The sequence below is a fragment of the Musca autumnalis genome, unplaced genomic scaffold (genome assembly GCF_047663935.1).
Source record: "Musca autumnalis isolate F117 unplaced genomic scaffold, ASM4766393v1 scaffold_1, whole genome shotgun sequence".
Taxonomy (NCBI): Eukaryota; Metazoa; Arthropoda; class Insecta; order Diptera; family Muscidae; genus Musca; species Musca autumnalis.
This window is the reverse complement of record NW_027411644.1, coordinates 314,774,383-314,799,474: the sequence shown is the minus strand read 5'-3', so window position 1 is coordinate 314,799,474 and position 25,092 is coordinate 314,774,383. Positions and strand designations below refer to the sequence as shown.

General features: G+C 34.0%; 1 protein-coding gene and 1 long non-coding RNA gene across 34 annotated transcripts in view; one reads left to right on the top strand and one right to left on the bottom strand.

Moving 5' to 3' along the window:
- Positions 1-25,092, top strand: part of LOC141389958 (ubiquitin carboxyl-terminal hydrolase 46-like) — a 426,104-nt gene that overhangs the window by 384,512 nt on the left and 16,500 nt on the right. For 16 of the 33 annotated variants that reach the window (XM_073962277.1, XM_073962265.1, XM_073962269.1 and 13 more), the window contains one exon: positions 23,378-25,078. In XM_073962277.1, coding sequence (XP_073818378.1) covers positions 23,398-25,078 — 1,681 coding nt within the window. In that variant the 5' untranslated portion in view covers positions 23,378-23,397. Of the gene's footprint in view, positions 1-1,878; positions 3,217-23,377; positions 25,079-25,092 lie in introns of all 33 variants that reach the window. The other 17 variants (XM_073962273.1, XM_073962288.1, XM_073962281.1 and 14 more) reach the window with 3 other exon arrangements.
- LOC141389963 (uncharacterized) lies at positions 5,061-8,795 on the bottom strand. The gene is made up of 3 exons (XR_012409235.1): positions 7,071-8,795; positions 6,028-6,605; positions 5,061-5,722 (listed from the first exon to the last, which is right to left on the bottom strand). It is a non-coding gene; the product is annotated as an uncharacterized lncRNA (long non-coding RNA).

The window sequence follows — 25,092 nt, the reverse complement described above, 5'->3', positions numbered from 1 at the left end:
AAAAAATTACCGAACATTAATCAGGAAAATTGAACCTCGACATTGAATGATTTGTCTAAATCGAAGGACCAAAAAGTCGATTTTTTAACTAAAACTCAAATCGATTTTATATTTTTTCCTGAAATCTATTCTAGTGGACTTTTTGATTTCAGAATAAATCTAAAAGGATTTGATTTTTTTCGGAAAAAATATAAAGTCGGCTTTAGTTACAGACTATATTCGAAAAAAATAGATTTTATTGGCCCTTCGATTGTGTAAAATTGTTTCAGAATCGATTTCAAATTTTTCCTAATTTATTGTTGGAATTTTTCGATGCATATTTCTGTCTCTAGCCGGAGCTACATTAGTTTTAAATTAATTTTTAATTTAAATTCGATAAATTTGAGGTCGGCATTGAATGATTTCTAAATCGAAGGACCAAAAAGTCGATTTTTTAACTAAAACTCAAATCGATTTTATATATTTTCCTGAAATCTATTCTAGTGGACTTTATGATTGCAGAAAAAATCTAAAAGGATTTGATTTTTTCGGAAAAAATATAAAGTCGGTTTTAGTTCCAAAAAAATCGATTTTGTTGGTCCTTCGATTGTGTAAAATTGTTTCAGAATCGATTTTAAATTTTTCCTGATTTATTGTTGAAAATCAATGCATATTTCTGTCACTAGCCGGAGCCACATTAATTTTAAATTCATTTTTAAATTAAATTCGATAACGAAAAGTCGATTTTTCGACTTTCAGAATTTTTTCTATTTTTAAAACTTTCAACAGAAAAAGTTTTCTAATCGAAAGCCAACATAAAGAAAAGGAAATCGTTTCTGTAAAATTGTTTAAAATTGATTTCAATTTTTTCCTAATTTATTGTTGGAATTTTTTGATGCATATTTCTGTCACTATCCGGAGCCACATTAATTTTAAATTCATTTTTAAATTAAATTCGATAACGAAAATTCGATTTTTGGACATTCAGATTTTTTGTCAGTCTTTCGACAGAAAAAGTTTTTTAATCGAAAGCCAACATAAAGAAAAGGGAATCCCCAAGGATTTAAAAATGATGCATAACCGTAAACATTTTTTTTATTGAAAATTGCCCCCATTTTTCTCCAATTTCGCCGCCATCCCTGTTATACCTTGCTAAGCAAATAGTTTCTGTTTTTGAACAATTTCTAAAATTTATTATTTGCGCTAAATTTGTTGTATAGCGGAGCTCTCACGATGATGGTAGTGGCGGTGGCAATAAAGAAGGCATTCAGTTTTAACATTGAAGTTAATGAAGAGAGAAAAAACAACAAAAAACAAACTTTGCATTTCAAATAGAACACAGGTCGGTCGGCGGCATGCTAACATGAAAAATAAATACCGAAAAGGTTAAATTTAATACTAGACTTTGCTAAACCAACCTACATATGATACGATATAAGATGGAGGCAGGCAGGCTACAAGGAGTAAAGGCGGCAGTCAGCTCTAGTGTTGAAGTAGTTGGCCAAATAGTTGGTTAACAGGAAATGTTGCTAAAGTGTATGAGACCATGTACTTGCCTGCGCTCTACATTTGAGTTTTTCTGCAGGTTTTTTTTGTTTCAATTTCAAAAAAGGCCATAAGTTTAACAATTTAAATTGAAAATAAAAAAAAACTATTCACTAAAGCGGCATAGCTTAAGGGGGTTAAACCATAAATATCCTAACTAAAAATAAAGCTAATTTGAATTTTTTTGATGGAAAATTATTATGCCAGCAACAAAATCAATATTAGTTTGAAATTTGCATAAATTTTGCTAAAATTAAACATTTAAGACCCAAGAAATTTCATAATATAAATTGTAATGGGGCTCTTTAAATCAATATTTTCCCTCCAAATATTTTATTCCATTATTTTCTTTAGGCAGTCAAAACCAAATGTATTGAAAACACAAAGTGTACTATATAGCAAAAAAGAAGAACACAATATTGAAAGACTGAAAAAATTCAATTTTAAAAATAAACAACAAGAACAAAAAAACCAACAAACAAATTCCATACAAAAATAACCCATTCTCCCTCAACAAAAAAGTGCATAGCAACAACTAAAACAAATAAAAAGTCTTCCCCAAAAACAAATAAAAATAACTACAAAGCTTTGCATGGGTCCTATAAAAACCCCCAGAAAAAAAGAAAACATAAATAAAAAAATCCAGAATTTTATTCCAAAAATAAAACGCACAAATCAAACAAATAACCCATAAACAGCAACAGAAAAACCATCGGGAACATTTAAAGTGCAACATTATTGCCAGCAACATGTTGTAGCAGCAAGCAAATCTAAATTCCCAATAATTCAAAACACACAGAGAGTAAAAGAGAGAGCGAGAGATTCCATCTCATCAACGGAGTGAGGAAGAAAAGTTGCCGCGTAACTAAATGTTGTTAATAATTTTGGCATTTCTTATGAAAATCAGTGACATTTCGAAAATGCACGGCAAACGATTTATGCTAAATCAAACTGGCAATGCCAACAGCAACAACAACAGCCACAACAATTCAAATAGCAACAACGGCAACAACATGTCACACAAGCACAAATGGCAACACATTGTTGCTGGTGGCAAATCCTCCACAAACAAAAACAACAACAACTCAAACTCTAGCAGTACCAGCAGTGGTTGTGATAGCGCCGCTTCCTCATCCACCAATTCATCTTCCAAAGAGAATAACTATCAGCGAAATCCCCAACCACAACAAGAACATTTACAAAATGTTGCCCTAACACCCCAACAATTACAACAGCTTCGTTACTATCATCAATTGCAACAGCAACAGTTGCAGTTGCTGCAACAACAATTGTTGCAAAGGAAACGTTTGCAACAACAACTTAGAGAGCAAGGAGTTGAAGTATCCTCCAGCACCACCACACCCAAGTTAACAACAAAACCAAACACAACATCAATACCAGCCTTGACATGTAATCAACAATATTTACGTCAAATACGTCAACAGCAACAACAACAACTTTATCATCAGCATGTAATGAGACCTGATATCAAACAACAATGTGGACAACGTTTGCAAAAACCACAACAACAACAACAGCAACTTGATAACTATATGTTCCATAATCCCAAAAATATCAATGATATTTTGAATAATAATAACAATAACAACAACAATACCACAAATGATAATTATCAACAGCAGCAACAACAACAATTCAATAATGGCCAGTCTAATGCCATTCAATTTAAAGGTGGGATTTATTTTTTTAATTGATAATTGAATTATTTATTTTATAAATTAGTTTAAGTATGTTACAAGAAAGTTTCAACGAAAATTATTCGCCCCAAAGAAGAGAACATTTATATGACATATTTTCTCTCCTTATGTAGACCAAACAAATGATATAGACTTTTGGTCATCTCTTTATGAAGATCAAATTTGGTCTTCACTTTATGAAAGCCAAATTTTGGTCACCTTTTGGAACAACTTTTTGGTCTTCTTTTATGAAGATCAACTCTAGGTCTTCCCTCTTGGAAGTCCAACTTCTGGTCTTCTCCCATTTTTTGCCTTCTTTCGTTGAATACCAGCTTTTTGTCTTCTTTTTAGGACCACACCAGCTTTTGGTCTTTTTAAAAATACATACAAACTCTTGGTCCTTTCTTTATGAAGACCAAATTTTGGTCATCTCTTTATAAAGACCCACTTTTGGTCTTCTCTTTATGAAGACCAGCTTTTGGCCTTCTTTTTGTGAAATCCAACTTTTGGTCTTTCATATAAAAGGATCAACTTTTGGTCTTCTTTTTGTGAAAACCAAATTTTGGTCTTCTATATAAAAGGATAAACTTTTGGTCGTCTTGTTATGAAGACAATATTTTGGTCTTCTTTTTGTAAACTCAACATTTTGGTCTTCCTTATAAAAGGGCCAACTTTTGTTCTTCCCCAAAAAAGGACCAACTTTTGATCTTCTTTTTGTGAAGACCTGATTTTGGTCTTCTTTTTGTGAAGACCTGATTTTGGTCTTCTTTTTGTGAAGACCTGATTTTGGTCTTCTTTTTGTGAAGACCAACATTTGGTCATCTATATAAAATGATCAGCTTTTGGTCCTCTTGTTATAAAAATCAGGTTTTGGTTTTCTTTTTAGTCATCCGCATAAAAGAGGAAACCAAAAAAATCCTTTATGAAGGCCAGCTTTTGGTCTTCTTTTTTTGAATACCAGTTTTTGGTCTTCTTTCTGTGAAGATAAATTTGTAGTTTTCTTTCTGTGAAGACCAATTTTTGGTCTTCTTTCTGTGAAGACCAATTTTTGGTCTTCTTTTCATGAAGACCAATTTTTCAGGTTTCAGAAGACAGACATTTGTTCTTCTCGTTATGACCTTCTCGTTATGAAGACTAACTTTTGGTCGGTCTTTTCTTTAAGAAGACCACCATTTGGTATTTTCGATATGAAGACTAATTTTTGCTCTTCGCTTCTAGAAGACCAGCTTTTGATTTCCTCTTTATGAAGACTGAAGAATTTTTGGCCTTCATTACCTGAAACCCAACTTTTGGTCTTTCCTATAAAAGGATCAACATTTGGTCTTCTTTTTGTGAAGGCCAACTTTTGTCTTCTATATAAAAGAATCAACTTTTGGTCGTATTTTTGTGAAGGCCAGCTTTTGGACTAATTTTTTGTTAAGACACCTTTTGGTCTTCCCTATAAATGGACCAACTTTTGGTCTTCTTTTTGTGAAGTCGTTTTTTATGAAGACAAGCTTTTGGTCTTCTTTTTGTGAAGACAAGCTTTTGGTCGTGGATACCAAATGTTGGTCTTCCCTATAAAAGGACCAACTTTTGGTCTTCATGTTGTGAAGACCGGCTGTTGGTCTTCTATAAAAAATGTCCAATTTTTGGTCTTCCTTTTATGAAGACCATCTTTTGGTCTTCTATATAAAAGGAACAACTTTTTGTCCTCATTTACGAAGACCAGCTTTTGGTCTTCTTTTTGTGAAGACCAACATTTGGTATTCTCCTTATGAAGACCATCTTTGAGTTTTCTTTTAATGACCTATTTTTAATCGCCTTTTTTATGAACACCATCTTCCGGTCTTCTATTTAGGAAGACTAACTTTTGGTATTATTTTTTTGCTCTTCTCTTTAGGAATACCCGAATTTGGTCTTTTCTTCAGAAGACCCCTTTTTATACCTTCCACCATATGGAGGATATAATTAAATTTGTCATTCCGTTTGTAACACATCGAAATATTCGTCGGAGACCCTATAAAGTATATATATTATTGATCAGCATAAAACTCTATGTCGATTTAACCATGTCCGTCTGTTCGTCCGTCCGTCTGTCTGTTGAAATCAAGATACAGCTCGCAATTTTAAAGATAGAGAGTCAATATGTGTTACAGAAGTTTTTATTACTTGCAGGATGGTTGGTATTGAAAATGGGATATATCGGTCCACGTTTTGATATAGCCCCCATAGAACGGTACCTCCCGATTTTCGGTATTTTTAAGGTGTTAGTTTCATTATCCTGCCAAAATGGCTGAAATTTGGTACGTAGTCTTCTTTAGTGGTATAAAACTTTCCCCCAGAATTTTGTCGGTATCGGTCCTCGCCTTCATATAGCCCCCATAGAACGGTACCTCCCGATTTTCGGTATTTTGAAGGTTTTAGCTTAATTATCACACCGAAATGGCTGAAATTTGGTACGTAGTCTTCTTTAGGGGTACAAAACTTTCTCCCAGAATTTTGTCGGTGTCGGTCCATACCTTCATATAGCCCCCATTGAACGGTACCTCCCGTTTTTCGGTATTTTGAAGGTTTTCGCTTCATTATCACACCGAAATGGCTAAAATTTGGTACGTAGTCTTCTTTAGGGGTATAAAACTTTCCCCTACAATTTTGTTGGTATCGGTCCACACCTTCATATAGCCCCCATAGAACGGTACCTCCCGATTTTCGGTATTTTGAAGGTTTTAGCTTCATTATCCTACCAAAATGGCTGAAATTTGGTACGTAGTCTTCTTTAGGGTACAATACTTTCTCCCAGAATTTGGTCGGTGTCGGTCCATACCTTCATATAGCCCCCCATAGAACGGTACCTCCCGTTTTTCGGTATTTTGAAGGTTTTCGCTTCATTATCACACCGAAATTGCTGAAATTTGGTATTTAGACTTCGTTGGGGGTACCCAAACTTCCCCTTTATATTTGTCGCTATAGGTCCACGCCTTCATATAGCCCCCATGGAAAGGTACCTCCCGATTTTCCGTATTTTGAAGGTTGTGGCTTTAATATTCCACCAAAATGGCTGAAATTTGGTATTTAGTCTTCAATGTGATATAAAACTGTTCGCCAGAAATTTGTTTGTACAGGTCCACGCTTTCATATTGCCCCATTTCCGACTAAAATTCGTCGTTATAGGTCCACGTTTCGATATAGCCCCCTTAGAACGGTACCTACAGATTTTCGAAATACTGACGATTGTGACGTCAATATCCCACCGAAATGGCCGAAATTCGTTATTTAGTCTTCCAAGCAATGAACGGAAACAAACAAAACGATTCCCGTACCAATCACACAAAGCCACAAACTTTTCAGCTTCTCTGAATCGTTTCATTCTCACAACCAAAACAAAAACACAAACTTTTCAATCTAAAAAAATGGAAACAGTACGATTGCTGAAATGTAACTTCGGCTATGCTTTGCCGAGTTGTTTCATTCACCACCGAAACAAGAAGTATTTTTGGGAAACGTTTCCCGTGCGTATTGTCAATGACACACTCAAACACACACACACATGTGATTGCTTAACAACCCTATAAGTTAGCATCAGCATACCACAGTGAATTTTATCAACCACCAATCAGCATACCACAGTGAATTTTATCAACCACCAAACGTTTTTGATTTATTCACATGTGTTTAGTACTATTCCGTTTTCTATCTGCTCTTGTGGAATTGAGTACTTTTCGCTTTTCGTTTTGTTTGCACTCACGAATGTAAACAAAACAAAACTAAACAGCGAGCTCGGCCAACGTGGGTTATGTTTCGTTTTGTATTGTTCCTATGGAAAATACGAAACGAAACGATTGGAAATGTTATTTAAAGTATTTTTACGTACTCTGCTTCCAAGAGTTATAAAATATTCCAGAAGAGTATTATCGGTATAGGTCCACGTTTTCCTATATCCACATAGAAGCGTAAGTCGTAAGTCGTAAGTCTTCTTCATACACGAAAGGATACTAATTATTCCATTTTACTTCAATACAACTTGTGGTGGAGGGTATAACAAGTTCGGCCCAGCCGAACTTAACGCCGTTCTTACTTGTTTAACTTATTCTAGTGGCCATAGAATAACTAGTAACTCTTTGCGCCATGCCCTTCATAAAATAATGGGCTAGTAGTGTGTTTTGTAAGTTGTTACGACTACCAAAAAGTACTATAAAACCCATTATCTGGTAATGATTTTATTGCTGGGTTGGAAACAAGAATTTGGTAAGGACACCAGTCAATTATCCCATTACAATATAATGGGAAAAAGCTTTATTTTACATTAAGTGTAGTTGACAAATAATGAGTTATTCCTCAAACGATTATAAACAAAATAACTTATTTTTTCCCATTACAAAGTAATGAGTAATGATGGCACAGTTGTCCGTTTGTAATGTCGTGGATTTTGAGTTGAAGTCGAAACAAGGAAAATGTATAAAAAGACGATGAGCGTTTTGTTTTAGAGGCAAAACTTTTAAAAATTCTTCCGAACTAGATTTTGAGAGGCATATTAGTCATATTTACCCGTTAGTTGAAAATTTCAAAAAACCGTTATTTGAACCGAATTAACACATTACTATATAACAGTCTATATTTTCCATTACCTGCAGTTAGAAAATAATGATTTATTTTTTTGAAATTTTAGAAGGCAAAAACAATATATTTTACACATTACAAAGTAATAGATATAGGTGGAACAAACAAAGAGATAGTATTTAAAAAAAAATAAAAAATGAGGAAAGTTTGGTTATCTAGCCTTAAAGCAAGTCTTAATGTTCCTAACAGTGACAAAGCGTGTAGTGTCTAACTAAGAATCGAAAAATCGTGTGTTCAATCTCAGCAATGGACAACATATAAGCTGTAGTTACCATAAATGTACCTCAAAAATTTTAAAAATATAACAAATGCCCATTTATGGACTTGTTGGGGGCGTTTTAAAAGGTTATAACGATTTATAACGAGCTATCCTCACCTTGTCTTTTGGGGAGGTAATGGATATATTTGCTTGGTACATCTTATTGCTGTAAACGGAAGGCGTCACAAAGACGCCCCATTACCCACCAAAGCAAATCAAAATAAACCACATGACATTGGAATTATTTTTTGTTTTGAATACAAAATTAGTACTTTTCTTGTAAATATAGACTTTGGACTTTAGACGGAGAACAGAACCTCTCAACCAAAAAAATGCAAAACAACATCTAAAATTTTATTTTGATTAACAGCAGAAAATTAGCAAACAAAAAGTGTAATGCAAACTGTAAAATGAAATGCATATTCACCTTGAATTTAACGAGCCAGCAAAATTTTTCTGTGTTGATAAGTAGAGAACAGAAGCAGAAAACGCATCTATATTTTTTCGGTGGGATTTTCTTGGGTTTTAGCCAAAATTCACTAGAATAATATTTTTATTTTTATTTTTTTTTTTTTTTTGGTTCATTTTCAAGATTAAACACATATAGATAGATGATAATTAAAATAATGTATTCTCTTTGGCCTGGTCTGGTCGTCATGAAAAATAAATATTTTTGGTTCACTTTTATTTAGAAAAATGAAAAAGAAATAAAAAAATAACAATATAAACGAAGCGGGTGTAGGTTTTGGGTTCTTTGTTTTTAATATTGACTTTTGAATACCAAAATGTGATTACTTAATGAGAATTTTAATTTTTTTAAAGAAAACACTTTAGAAATTATTTTTTGTGGAAAGTTTCAGACGAAGACATGTGGCATAATGTTGTGAGTCACGGAATTTAGAACCCTTCAGATTTCGGCACATTTCGAATCATATTGTATTAGATTTTTTAGCCACAAGGCTTTTTAATACAAAATAAAAGGCAAATTAAATAATCATCATTCATTCGTTTTTATTATAAATTTCAATTATATTCTCGTTGGAGTCGAGCTTAATGACCGACGATTTTTAGCAAGGAAAAAAAAGGAAAGGCGAAGATTCGAACCCACACAACCACCATTATGTGACCGGTTTCGTCGTTAGTAACGGCTCATCAGACTCATCGGCTGTGGAGTGGCTTCTCGGTTGTCGAACTTTCAATTGCAATTCTTATGAGCTGCTAACAACAGCGAGGCCCGGTTACATAATAGTGCTTTCCTTTTTCCCTTGCAAAAAATCATCGGTCATTAAGCTCGACTCCAACGAGAAATTAATTTCCATTAATTTTTAATTTTATTTACCTCCCACTTCAAAGAACTTGTTGCTTTTACATTAAACAAAAATTAAGCCAAAATTACTGGGTAAACAACTTATTTTCTCCTTTACAAAGTAATGGGTATCGGAATATGTTTGTCCAACTTCAAAGCCGAGGCTACGAATAAATTCTAGTCTCGACGTCGGCAAACTCAAAAAGGGAATGAATTGCATTTGCAAATTTCGGTGACAAAGAAACCACTCCACAGCCGATATGTCTGATGAGCCGCTACCAACGGTGAAATCGGTCACGTAATGGTGGCTGTGTGGGTTCGTATCTTCGGCTTTCCTTTTTCACTTGCAAAAATCATCGGTCATTGAGCTCGACTCCAAAAAGAAATTAATTACATTAAAACCGTGGACATTAGTTATTAAAATTACTTTCAGAATTAATACCAGCAAACCCCCATTACAAATCTCCTTACTAACCCATTATTTTAACAAGGGCCTGTCCACAAAATAATTGGTTTTTTTGGCCACTATAAGTTGACGATTAAGTAGTAATAAGTAGTTACGACATTCAGTATCCGAAGTTTAATTTTTTATTTTCTCAACTTTTAGTGGCCAAAAATAACTACTTTTTTCCCTTCTTAAATAATGGGTTATTAAGGAGATTTATAATGGTTTCGAATGTTTTAGGCCTTCGGATTAATTAAAAGGAATACAGTGAGCGGTGTTACAAAGAAGCTTAACCAGCTATGCACGCGCCTTAACACTAGGGTTTAATACAATATACTAGAGCATATTTATTATTTTTATACCCTCCACCATAGTATATAGGGTATATTAAGTTTGTCATTCCGTTTGTAACACTTCGAACTAATCATTTGCGACCCTATAAAGTATATATATTCTTGATCAGGATTAAATTCTAAGACGATCTAGTCATGTCCGTCCGTCTGTTGTAATCACTCTAGCGTCCGCAATAATTGAGATAGAGTGCACCCGAGGGTATTTTTTCCGTAGGCAGGTCAAGTTCGAAGATAGACTATATCGGTCCACTCTTTGGTATAGCCCCCATATAACGGTACCTCCGGATTTGAGGTATTTTGACGTTCTGCGCCACATTTGCAGACCGATTTAGCTATAATTTGGCACTTAGGGTTCGTAGTGATCAACAAACTTATATCCCAAAGGATATGGGCATAGGTCCATGTTTTGGTATAGTCCCCATATAACGGTACCTCCCGATTTTCGGTATTTTGAGATTTTTAGCCATAATTTGTAACCGAACTACCTGTAATTTGCCATTTAAGGTTATCAGTGGTCATGAAACATCTCCACCAAACATCGTCAACATAAGTCCATGTTTTGGTATAGCCGCCATATAACGGTACCTCCCAAATTTTCGGTATTTTGAGAATTATAGCTACAGTTTTTAACCGAAATAGCTGTAATTTGACATTTGAAGTTCTCAGTGGTCATGAAACATCTCCACCAAACATCGTCAACATATGTCCATGTTTTGGTATAGCTCCCATATAACCGTATCTCCCGATTTTCGGTATTTTGAGGATTTTAGCTGCAATTTTTAACCGAACTAGCTGTAATGATCGGTATTTTGAGAATTTTAGCTACAATTTTGTCTATTCAAAAATATTCGTCAATATATGTAGATCAATGTTTTGGTTTATCCCCCCATATAACTGTACCCCCCCGATTTTCGGGAATTTTCAGTGGTCACGAAATTTCTTCACTAAAATTCGTCAACATGGGTCCATTTTTGAGGGTCTACATTGTTTTGATGAAACTACCCTCAATTTGACTCTTGACGTTCCCTGCAGCTATTTGATATAGCCCCGTAGGTGGTACCTTTCACCTAGCTGAACACATTTTTTTAGATTAGATTACACTGTGCAACAAAATGGAGGTGAAAGTCTGGGGCACGGAAAATTTCTCTTGGGCCAGAAAGGCCTTGGTGAGTATATATTGAACCCCGAAGGACAGATCCGCCGTGAGTCGAACTTCCGCGTTATGGCGTGATGAAATTTTTGTTAGAGACCCTGTGGGCCATCAGGAATTGGCGTTGTATCTTTGTTCACTGTTGCTTAAGTGCTCTACAAAAACAACAAACAAAGTTATAATGCTAATTCATGATGGCTTACGGGGTCTCTTGCAAAAACTTCATCACGCCATAACGCGGAAGTTCGACTCACGGCGCATCTGTCCTTCGGGGTTTTTAATACACACACACCAAGGGCTTTCATCTCCAAAAGGAATTATCTCTGCCCCAACATTTGCGTTCACAGTGTAATTTAAGCAATAGTGGGAGGCAGTAGGAGTCTATCCATTGTCGAAAAGTTGTTCCACCTAAAATTATGAAAGGACCCTAATTATTCCATTTTAATTAATACTATATTATGGTAGAAGGTATAAAAAGTTCGGCCCGGCCGAACTTAACGAATTTTTACTTGTTTTTAATAATTTATTATTAATAAGTTTTTTATTACAGAAAGTATTATAAAAATAATAAATATGCTCCAGTATTTTGTATCAAACCCTAGTGTAAAGGCGAGTGTATAACTCGTTAAGCATCTTTGCAACACCTCTCACTCAATTCCATTTTAATTAATCTGAAGGTCTAAAACATCGCAATTTTTGCTTTACGCTTTGTAAATTGCTTATATTCGTTTATACAAAGATCTAGCTCCGGCTCAGACATAAGCCATAAAAACAGAACTGTCACAGACATTGTCATAAAGATGTGTTTACAAGAGTTCAGTTCCACTCGTTTTTTCTATTTTTTTTTCAACTTTTTTTATAACATGGAACACCAGCAAATGTAACATTGCAAAGAGTTTGATAGGCAGATAGAGAGAAAAAAGGAAGGCAGAAATGTAAAAAAAAAGAAATATGAGAGCATGGAACATACCCGCATAATTATCAACAGCTTTAATTAAAAAGGGAAAAAGATTCTTAAAGGCATTTTATGTTGTAGCGAAGAGGGGAAATAAGTTTGTTCTGTTCTTTTTAAAGAAGTTGCTATTTAAGTAAAGTGTTCTTTAAGCAATTGTGTAAAAATACAAAAAGAGTTCATTTTTTTGTACTGAGAAATAACACAGCAGTTGAATTCTTTATGACATTGACCGGATATGATTGCGACGAGGTAGTGCTTAACACACGCATGAGAGCTGTTTTTATTGGATATTTAACGGAAATGATTTATGGAAAAAATTGAAATTGGAAATAGAAAAAAATTTAGGGCACTGATATGTTTTACTCATAAAAAATATTTTAAAAAATGTTATAAAAGAAATACTAAAGAAAATACTGCAGGTCAAATGCGGTTACTAAAGCAAAATTGGGAACAATATTTGCTCTGTTCCAGAACCTGCCATTATCTACTAATTTTATATATTTTTTTTCGAAATCATAAAGGAACATTTTTTTACGTACTAACATTTGTAAATGTTTGCAGGTTCTTTAGCTTCTGGAACACACAAATATCTGTGACTATAACAATTTCAAAAATCATTTTCAAACCTTGGAATACATTTCTACAACATGTTTATTTAACTCCAAGTGTATAATTTCAAACTTATTTTCTTCTCCCCCTTTTTAAATTATTCACTACATAACCAAATATGTACATACATACATATGTACATATGTATAACAAAACTGACTTTATCCAGACCTTTTTAAATATTGATTTTCCAATAACAAAACAGAAAAATATATTCATGGACTGACATCTTTTTGGGCACGAATAAAATAATTTTGAAAACTTTGGGGAAAATAAAATAAGTTCATTGTCTGCTCGCCCTTTATCACCACAATTGCCTTTATTTCTAAATGCAATATTTCATTATTAGCTGGCTGGTTTTTTTCAATGCACCCACCCCTCTAACATTTGCCCTTCAAATGTTTTGGGAATTTTGTTTCTTACGAAAGAAGAATAAACTTTACTCTGAAAACTTAATATTTTTCCAAGTATTTTTTGTATGTATTTCTTCCCCCCTTTTTCGGTACATTTAAACAACAACCAAATGCTTTTATCATTAAATTTTAGTTGATTTCATTTGAATGCTTACTTGACTTCGATTACAAATAGTTTTGGGTAAATGCTATGTGTTCTTGAGGGGCCGCCGCCATGTCCGTCCAGTATTGAAACAAGTGTGTAGATGTTTTCTTCAGCATTTCTTAAAAATAAATCCACCAGCAACCACTCAAAAATGCCCCAATTATGTTTTGGGGAAGCATCATCTTAAACATGCTTATAGAATTTTATATTTAGTTTTCTTTTTCGAAGGGGGGAATTTCACATGATCTGATGGAGGGGTAGTACCTACCCATGACAAGTGTTAATTATCAAGTGTTACTTGTTCGAAATAGAGCAAACAAAAAAAGACATAACTTTAAAAATTATACATTTTTGGGAAGGGGAGCCTACCATGTTGTTTTCTTTTCCACATCATCTCCTCTAAGAATGAAATATGGTTTGCATATGTTTTACATAAAAGTTTCATTGTAGACATATTTTATGAAATTTTTGGAATTTTTGTTATCGGAAAATAAAATAATTCTCTGTAGACTATTTTATAGTCAACAAAAAATTATTTTTTTTAATAAAATGTTTGTATTTTCATATACTAGCAATTTGAACTGTCCTCAAATGACCAGAAATTCTAAAGGTTGTTATACCTTTAGGCTAACAAGAGTTTATAGGGATTTCTGAGTGAAGTCGGACACTTTTTCAAAATTAGGTTTATGGTTTCCTTTATTTTTAACTGTGGTGATGCTGCTCATCTGCAAAACATTTCTGTATATTTTAAGATTTTTTTTTTTTTGTAAAATGACAAATGTTTCGTACTGGTATAAAGTAACAATTGTATTGACAAATTCTAAAAAATTAAAAAACAAGTAAGAAAAGTGTTAAGTTCGGTCGGGCCGAACTTTTTATACCCTCCACCACAATTTTCAGTCATGTCGGTGGATTAATGTGGCCACAACCTTCAAAATACCGAAAATCGGAAGGTACCGTTCTATGGGGGCTATATGATGGCGTGGACCTATACCTACAAATTTCTGGGGGAAGTTTCATACCCCCAACGAACACTAAATACCAAATTTCGGTGTGATAATGAGGCCAAAACCTTCAAAATACCGAAAATCGGGAGATATCGTATATATCAAAATGTGGACCTATATGAACGTTTTATGGTAGAAATGTTTCTTAACCTCTGGAAACACAAAATACAAAGTTACAACCGATTCTGCTGTCAAATGGGACTAATACATTCAAAATATAAAAATGACGCGTACTTTATATGGAGCGTTATATGGGGGCTATACCAAAACGTGGACCTATATAAACCAACTTTGGTAGGAATGTTTTTTGGTCTCTGGAGGCACAAAATACCAAATTACAACCAATTCGGTGGTTAAATGGGACAAACATCTTAAAAATTCCTTAAAACGACGACGCGTCACGTGGCATTTTGTATGAGGCTATACGAAAGCTTGGACCTACATAGCCCGCTTTCAATACCAAAAGTCCTACGTTCATATAATAGATTTTCCCAAAATTTCATCCACCTACGTCAATCCGTTCGGACGCTAGAGTGATTTCCACTGACGGACGGACATGGCTATATCGATGTAGAATTGCACGCTGATCAAGAATATATATAGTTTGTGGGGTCTACAATGATTATTTCGATTAGTTACAAACGTAGTGACAAACTTAATATACCCCCATCCTAGGGTAGAGGGTATAAAAATAGTTATCATTTAAATCCCACTACCAAATAGACTTAAAATTGTTGTAATTGATCGCAGTTTAATTAAAAAATCAATAAAATTGAAGAGTACAATCATTTTCCAAACAAACAGACTTTGCAAATTATTTTTCTTGTTTTTATTAAATAGCTGATAAAGCAACACAAAAAATATTTTTTTTTTTTTAAATTGGATCAAAATTAAGGAAATTATGAGCATTTGGTTTTTTCAGAATTCGACTTTTTCAACGCGCTTTATCTCTAGAACCTTAGTCTGAAAATATACTGAAATCTTTTGGTGATGAGCAGCATCACCACAGCCTACAAATCCCCATATAATCTTTGATACGATGCGCACGATAGAATGGATCAAAATTAATAATCCCTACTTTGCATCTCGTAATGTTTTGTCTAAACTAAGATCGGAACGCCCACAATTGTCTACCCTTTCTGAAAAATGTTGCAAAACTCTCTAAATAAATAATTTTTGGGCAAACAGGTTTTAGGTTGAAAGTCTCAATTTTTTATTTTCTGATGATTCCAACGAAGGAATTGGTCGAATTTGTTCATTAATGCAATGAAACTTATTTATTGATGCAATGAAAATTCTTCATTAATGCAATGAAACCTTGAAATCCGTGACATTTATTCAATGAAATCAAAATAAAATACACAAAAATATGCTAAAATTCCCGAGTTTTATGTCAAGATTAATCGGATCTTCATATAGGCCGAAGTACCGCAAACAATATTCGCTTTCTTGAGTCGAATATTGTTATGACTGTTTTAAAACTTCCTATCCCTATATTATATTTTGATGAGTTTTTATTTCAGATAAAATAAAATCCTACATATAAGGTAATTCTATAAAAAACAAGTAAAAAAGCATCAGTCAGCTTTGCTGACAGAGATATACTCTCAGCCTGTGTATATTGAAACAATTTTTTCCCAAAAATTGTATGTATTTAGGGGGTTTTAAATATGTTGGATGTATGAACCGACAAAAATGTTGATTAGGATTAAAGATCAAAAGTTTTGCGGAGGAGATACTTAAAGGAATGGATCGACATTGACCATTATGGAAGTAGATCTCCAGCCACTACATATGGTGCCATAGGGGGTTTTTACACCCTTCGGGCTGTTTGCTCAAGAAGTATGGACTTGCCCCTGAACAAAATTTACCATCGTAATTGAGGCAGCGAATGCAAGTTGCTTCAACAAAAATCAACGTGATTCGATTGCAGGTCTTAAAGTGAACTTGTCCGAAGTTTTGTGTGGGAGGTACCGGATGGAGTGGACAAATATAGTCCATATTTGAACCTGAACTATATCTGGTAGATATATTAGGATGTGTAAAGTATAGACCAATTCGGCCACTCCCTTCAAGAGTTACCGTACAAACAATTTTTCCGAACATTTTTGAACTTTTGTGGGGGAGGTACCTGAAGGAGTGGACCGATATAGCTTATTGTCAAACATAAACTATGTTTGACAAAATATTACTAAGGCCATATTTTGGACCGAATCGGCAGATCCGTTCGAGAGTTGCGCTCCAACCACCTCACACGGTGTCATAGGTGTTTTTTGCAAATTTCTCACGAAGTATGGACTTGCCCCTAATGAAACTTGTACCGTCGTATGGAGGGCAGTGAATACAAGTTGCTGAAACAAAAATCAAAGCGATTCGAGAGATGGCCCTAAACTGAACTTTTCCGAAATTTTGTGTGGGAGGTACCCGAAGGAGTGGACCTATTGAGACCATAGTGGAATCTCATCTATGTCTGGTAGAAGGTTCACGATGTGTAAAGTATGGAGCAGATCGATTACTAACTTTAGGAGTTATCGTTCGCACAATTTTTCCGAACATTTTAGAACTTATGTGGGGAAGGTACCGGAAGGAGTGGACCGATATAACCCATCTTCGAACTTAAACTAAGTTTGGACAAAATATTACGAAAGCCAAAATTTCAACCGAATCGGTTCATCCGTTCGAGAGTTATCGTGCGCTCCAGCCAGCAGGGCAGACAGACAGACGGACAGACAGACGGACGGACATGGCTAGATCGACTCCAAATTGTCTGAAACACATTTCGTCCAAACATACTTGGGGTCTAAAACCATTATTTCGATGAGGCACATTTTCATCGTATCAAAGTGTATATACCCTCCTTAGCCTAAAGGCTGAGGGTATAATAATATTTAGCGCCAATATCATTTAATTTGTGATTTATACCAATTATTTCGCTATTCCAAATCTGTTAACATATTCCACAAATAAATATAACAAATGTTTTTTAGCCTCTTTGTCGACTTTTAGTGGCCATCGAATAACTATTCATTTCGGGTGACAAGCCCTTATTAAAGAAATGGGTTATTAGGCTGATTTGTAAGTAGTTAACGCTATAATTATTTGGTAATGAGAGAGAGAGTGGTAACAGTATTAATATTGAAAAAATATTTATAGAATACCGGATTAACTAATAATAATTTTTTCTTGTGGGCCATTTTAAAAATTACAAGAATTCTCCAATATCATAATTATAATTACGTTTATTTAATTTTATGCATTTTATAACGCTTTTCTAAATTGTCACAAATAAGGTGGAATTTTCTACCATAACATTTTAAGAACTTGTGGGAAACTTGGGAATTAAAATATTATATATTTTTTACTATTTTGTTAAATTGTATATTTTTATGACTTTTTTACGGTATTAGTCAGGCTAACACGGTGATGCAAAACCTATTGAAATAAATATTTATAAAATAGCGGATTAACCACTGACAATGAATAGGGATTTTTTTCTTGCGCAACATTTTAAGAGTTTGCCACAAAATTTCAATAATACATATATAAATAATATTTTTATTAATTTTTTATATTTATATTTATCTATTTTTTAGACTATTTTTATTGTATATGTTTTATAACTATTACACTTAATAGTTCCCGCTAAATGTATCTGTCACCAAAACCATTAGATAATTAACTGCATCCATGAGGCGGCATATCATATTTTAATGACATTGCAACAAAATCGTATTGTTTTCCCGCGTTTGGCCCATATATTTTTCTTCCTTAGATCTCAAATTATTTTTACAATAAATGTTTCGTGTTTTTAACGAAGCTGTAAAAATGTTTTCTATAGCCACTAAAAAGAATAGAGCGTTTTCAACTCAATAAAATTTGTCATCATTTGTTTAATTTAAATTCATTCAGTCAGTCATTCAGCCAGTCAGTCATTTATTCATTCATTGAGGCAAACAATAGTTCATAAAGTTTTACATTTTTCTTTCTTCTTTGCGGGCAATATTTTTATGGTTCTTTTCACGCATATGTTGCTGCATGGAGGGGGGAGGTATATATGTTATTTACAGACAGACTCAAGTGTGTCATTCCACTTTTTTATTGGTATCTTTTTTTTTGTTTTGTAATGACAATGGTGGTGTCTAGTAGTCTCCGCCGCCACTGTCCTTTATTCTCAGCTCAAGAAGAAAATGTGTGGTGGCGATCATTCTTCTTTGCTTCTTCTTCTACATGTGGTTGGCTAGTGATCGTTGCACTCAAAATATATTATTTCTTATGAGGTTTCTTTAGTTTGTATTAATGCTTGTGGAAAGTGAAAGTATATAAAAAAATTAATTGAAATTAATTTCCTCCTTTATAAAAGGAACGGGAACCTTTGTTGGTAAATATGATAAAAACTGTGTTTGAATATCATTGAAAATTTAGATTAAGTATTTCTGTTTCATGTTGACTAAAAAATTTAGACATTCGTCGAAAAAATTGGTTCATATTGACTTTAAAATGTTGTCATTTGCTAAAGAAATTAATTAACTGATCTACAAATTTGTGAAATAAATGACGGCGAAAATTTTTAATTTAATAATTCAATATCGCTTGGAAATTTTCCTTCAAAAAGAATTGTCTGGTCTATTTTATATTTTATCATATTCTACTTTTAGAATATAAGATAAGGTATAAGAGAAATAAATACTATTTAAATTAAAATTAACAAAAAATTAACATTAACAAATGTTGGTCAACATTAAAAGTGTTGATTCAACATTAGAACATGTTATCAACATTTCTCAACATTCAAAATGATGATTGAATGTTTAGGAATTAAAATAATATATTTATATGTGTGTTCCAGAACCTGCAAGAATTAGTAGATTCTTGCAGTTCTGGAACAGACCATATTATTATTTTTTTAATTTTCTATTTTTATACCCTCAGCCTTTAGGCTAAGGAGGGTATATGAAGAAAAGACAAAATTTTTTAGTTTTCCATAAAAAAAAAAATTAAAAATTTTTTTTTAAGCTACATGAATGATTTTTGGTACATACATTGGGAAAAAAAATCCCATTCTTAAATCTGTTCGAGATAGTAATTTTGGTTGTTGCGCGCAAAAGTTATGGCGGTTTCAATTCTGATAAAAAGAAAAAAATCTTTAAAAGACTCTAATCATTATATTGAGAAACTCTCTTAATTAGGAGCTCACTACATACTATATGGTTACTGAGGTCCCATAACTTTAGTGAAAAAGTTGTAAATTTTCGCGGAAATTAGGAAAGCATTCAAAACAATTGGTAGTTTACAACTTGTTCTAATAAAATTCAAGCTGTTTATGCATCTGAAAAATATATAAAAAATATGTACGTAATCTAAACATCGCGAAGATTCAAATGAAACCAAAACTATACAAATCCGTTTAGCGGTTTGCATATTATAGCAAAAAACAAAAAATATATTGAGGAAATTTATAGAATTTTTGTAAGAGAAAATATTTATTAAAATTTATTTTGTGAGTTAGTTGAACAAAATGTAAGAAAAATATTTCGGAGTTTTTCTTCTATTTTAGTTAAATTTCACGCAATAAATCACATTTTTTATTCTAATCACTTCTCGAAAACACGCTAACATCTAGCAGAAGATATGGATATCTTTCAAATAAATGTTGGGTTCCTTTAAATGGGGTATAATCTTGAAATAAAATTGTATCGGGTAATGTTCATTTTGAAATGCGTGTAAATCACGAAATCCTCAAAATCAATTGATGCGCATGCGGTTTACCAACACAGCGAATTCTTCTCTTTTAATTTGTACACATTTGCCAGGATTTACTTTGGCCGCTAAGATGTAGCATCGTCTGCAGTTTAGTGTGCAACAAACTGTATAACGCTTATATTTTACACAAAGTGCATACACTTTTTATGCGCATCCGATTTCACTATCAACCGTGAAAAAATACATCGATCTAAACATATTTCAATAAAATCCATCAAGAACCGTGGATGTAGCATCACACAGTATTTTTTGGATAAATCGGATACAGCTCCCATGCCACTGAATTTTTCAAACCGCTGTTTTCGCACAAACGCGAGTGATGATTCACTTTCTTCATTGAAATGGAAACGATCCACATAAAACGCGAATTAGTCAGCGATATTTTGAAAAACATTTTTCGCAAATTTTTCAATTTTTGCAGTAGCCATTTCCGCCGTTCTAGTAGATGGATTTTTACGATCTGTGATTCATATGATCCGGATCGTCGAAAAACTAAAATATCGCGGGGTACCAGCACACTCAAAACGATATTGTAAATACTGTACCCAAAAAATAGGTTTTTTAGAAAAAATATCGCACTAAATTTTGGCCTTTGGCAGTAGATTACTCTGCTGCTGTGTGGGCTACATACTCAATATACATATCAGATTATGCGAAATCGCGAGTTCTTTAATCCTATAATTGGTTTTTCGAAATATCCGAATGCGCGTCCCAGTTACATAAAAAATACAAAAAACACCTGAAATCCGGCTTCAAAATGTCAGCATCCATAAAAGGTGGATGTAGTGGAAATTTTGGAAAGTGATACATTAGAAGTGTAATCTTCATTTTGTATTCTCCAACTTTTACTTTGGACAGATGTCCGTCATTTGAATGGTTTAATCAGAAATCGAATAGCAATGTAAAAAACCTGTTTAGATTCAACGTGTTTTTACCTATGGTTTTTCCTTTACGCGGTCGTAACTACTACTTAAATTAATTTTTTTTGCTAAATTTTTGAGCTTTGTACAAAAACATCTAAATTAATCCAGCAATAGTCATAGTTACTGGCAAACTACAATAGTTCGCGTATTATAATAGTGCAAACCTTGGCTTCATGGAAACTAAAAAATTTTGACTTTTCCTCATATACACTTTGATACGATGAAAATGTGCCTCATCGAAATAATGGTTTTAGACCCCAAGTATGTTTGGACGAAATGTGTTTCAGACAATTTGGAGTCGATCTAGCCATGTCCGTCCGTCTGTCTGTCTGTCCTGCTGGCTGGAGCGCACGATAACTCTCGAACGGATGAACCGATTCGGTTCAAATTTTGGCTTTCGTAATATTTTGCCCAAACTTAGTTTAAGTTCGAAGATGAGCTACATCGGTCCACTCCTTCCGGTACCTCCCCCACAAAAATTCGAAAATGTTCGGAAAGTTTGTGCGCACGATAACTCTTTAAGGGAGTGACCGATTTGGTCCATACTTTGTATAGCGTAAACTTTCTACCAGAGTAGTATGAGGTTCCAATATGGTCTCAATTGGTCCACTCCTTCGGGTACCTCCCACACAAAATTTCGGAAAAGTTCAGTTTAGGGCCATCTCTCGAATCGCTTTGATTTTTGTTTTAGCAACTTGTATTCACTGCTCTCCATACGACGGTACAAGTTTCATCAGGGGCAAGTCCATACTTCCTGAGAAAATAGCATGAAAGTTGCAAAAACTCCCTATGACACCGTGTGAGGTGGTTGGAGCGCAAGATAACTCTCGAACGAATCTGCCGATTCGGTCCAACATATGGCCTTAGTAATATTTTGTCCAAACATAGTTTAAGTTTGAAGATAAGCCATATCGGTCCACTCCTTCAGGTACCTCCCCCACAGATGTTCGGAAAAATTTTTCGTATGGTAACTCTTGAAGGTAGTGGCCGAATTGGTCTATACTTTACACATCCTAATATATCTACCAGATATATATCAGGTTCAAATATGAACTATATTGGTCCACTCCATCCGGTACCTCCCACACAAAATTTCGGATAAGTTCACTTTAAGACCTAATATCGAATCACTTTGATTTTTGTTGAAGCAACTTGTATTCGCTGCTTCAATTACGATGGTAAAAGTTTTTTTAGGGGCAAGTCATACTTCTTGAGCAAACAGCCCGAAGAGTGTAAAAACCCCCTATGGTACCATATGTTGTGGCCGGAGATCCACTTCCATAACGGTCAATGTCGATCCATTCCTTTTAGTATCTCCTCCGCAAAACTTTTGATCTTTAATCCTAATCAAAATTTTTGTCTGTTCAAATGCCCAAAATTTTTAAAACCCCCTAAATACATACGTATTTTGGAAAAAATTGATTCAATATACACAGGCTGAGGGTATATCTCTGTCGGCAAAGCCGACTGATACTTTTTTACTTGTTTTTTTTTTCATTTTTAATGTTGGTAAACATTTTTAATGTTGAATCAACATTTTTAGTGTTGATAAACATTTTCCAAAATTGAATCAGAACTTTAATTTAAAATTGATTTAGTTTTCTTACACTCCATTTTATATTTTAGCATAAATATTTTATAAATAAATATAAATATAAAATAAGCCATAATTAATATAAATTTTAATTAAAAATGTTTATTCAACTTTTGATTATGTTTATCAACATTAACAAATGTTTGACAACATCAATAAATGTTGATTCAACATAAAAACATGTTACCAACATTTCTCAACATTCAAATGGTTGAATGTTGAAATTAGGGGTGTTTTTTACTTACTAAATGTTGCTGAAACATTTTTTTCAGCAACTTTTTCTTTATACAACTGTCAAAATCTGCAACATTAGTAATAATTATTACTAATTATCAAGTAAAAAGACACAGCTATTAATTTAGGAAATAAAATAATATTTTTATATTTATTATATTTTTTTCTAATTTTATATTTTACAATTTTAATATTGAATCAACATTTTTAGTGTTGATATACTTTAAGAAATTGAATCAGCATTTTAATTTAAAATTGAGTTGTATTTATTTCCCTTTCATATAATATGTTGGTGGTTTTCTATATTCTCCTAATAGACATATCTTCAATATTTTTTCCCCCAAACTAATGTTTTCACATGTAACTAATTTCAAATATTTTTTCTTGTTTCTCTATCTTTTCAGGACAAAAATCCTATCGTGGCATGACAGAATTCTCTACAAACAACGACATCAACAATAAATCTCATCATTTATCATCTCAACCGCTTCAAAATTCACCACGCCATCATTATCAACAGCATCACTTATCGCCATCATCTGCCACAAATCACACAACAAATTTCACCACACAACAACAACATCATCTAAATAACACACACAACACTACATTCAATGCACAATTTAACAAACAATTTACACAAACATTAAAACAACAACTCATCAATAATTGTAAAAATAATCAAATCACCACCACAACGACAACATCGCCGACAACAAACGTAAATTCTTCTGCAAATATCAACAATAAATTGAATGACGTTCTACGTTCACCCTCATCGAACGGTTCATCAGTAACACATTCCCCAACGCATTATCGTAAACCCTTTAATTCACCACAAAATTCACCCTTTACCGGCGGCGGCGGCGGCATTACATGTGGCCAGCAACATTTACTGCAGCAACGACGTAAATTGCCCTTCCTCACGCACACCCAATATCAGCAACATTTGAATGATCTGCTGTCACAGCAGCAACATTTGCAACAACAACAGCAACAATTGTTGTTAAGCAAAGACGGCGGCACGAGTGCCACGGATGAAGAGCTCAGCGAGGAGAGTTTAAAACAAAATGTGGCCATTGTTCTAAGCAATTTAGATCGTTATAATAACGCTTTGCGTAGCATCATTTTGAATGAACAGGTCAATACGAATACTGAAAGTTCTGCAGTATTTTATGACGACGACGTGGCTGATTTGAATTTTCTCAATTGTGGCAATAACAATCAACAACAACTGCAACAACAAACAAATAATATGGCTACGGCAATAACCCCAGAATCGGATTACAACAGTAATGCCACAACCCCAGGATCTCGCAGCAATAATATGCTGCCAGCAGCCTATGACTCAACAGCTAGCAACATGTTGCCCAACCAGGCCCAACAACATTTGGTAGGTTATACGCATAACAACGTTAGTAGTGGTTTAAACAATGCTTGTAGTGGTGGTGGTGGTGTGGGTAACGCTTATATGGGCAACAATTTAACATGTTCTTTGGCTTCATCCCACGATTTTACTCATGATAATTCTGATTACCAGTGGTTCTTGGACTACGGCTATAGAGATGGCTGTGGTGGCATGCAACGCAGTGTACTCTCCTCACTGTCAGCCAGCTACAATGGTTTGGGTGATCTCATCTATGAAGATTTGGCCAAAAACTTGGATGCCAATTTGGCTGAGGTGGATATGGAAAGTTTTCGGGCCGAAGATATACACTCCTTGCTCTCACAATTGCCTTCGTATTGTAAGAGTTTAGGTGGTAATCATCATCGTTTGCAACAGTCACTCTTGTTACAACAACAACAGCAGCAACATTTAATGCCATCCCAACAGAATATGGCAACACAAATGCAACAACAAATGGCTGCAGCTCAAACAATGTCACAGACATCAACAACATCCACCAATGACTTGATTGATAATTCATTTTGTAAATCGGAATTGTTATTTTCACCGGTCAAAGAATCGCATATATCGGTGGATTCACTGGATATGGATGGCTATCCCGATGATGGTGATATAATACTCACATGTAAGGCTAACAAGGACAACTATACCATTGCCTTTGAGGGTAGTGTCCTCTATTCGGATGAAAGTTTTTATGGTGAGTAGAGAAAA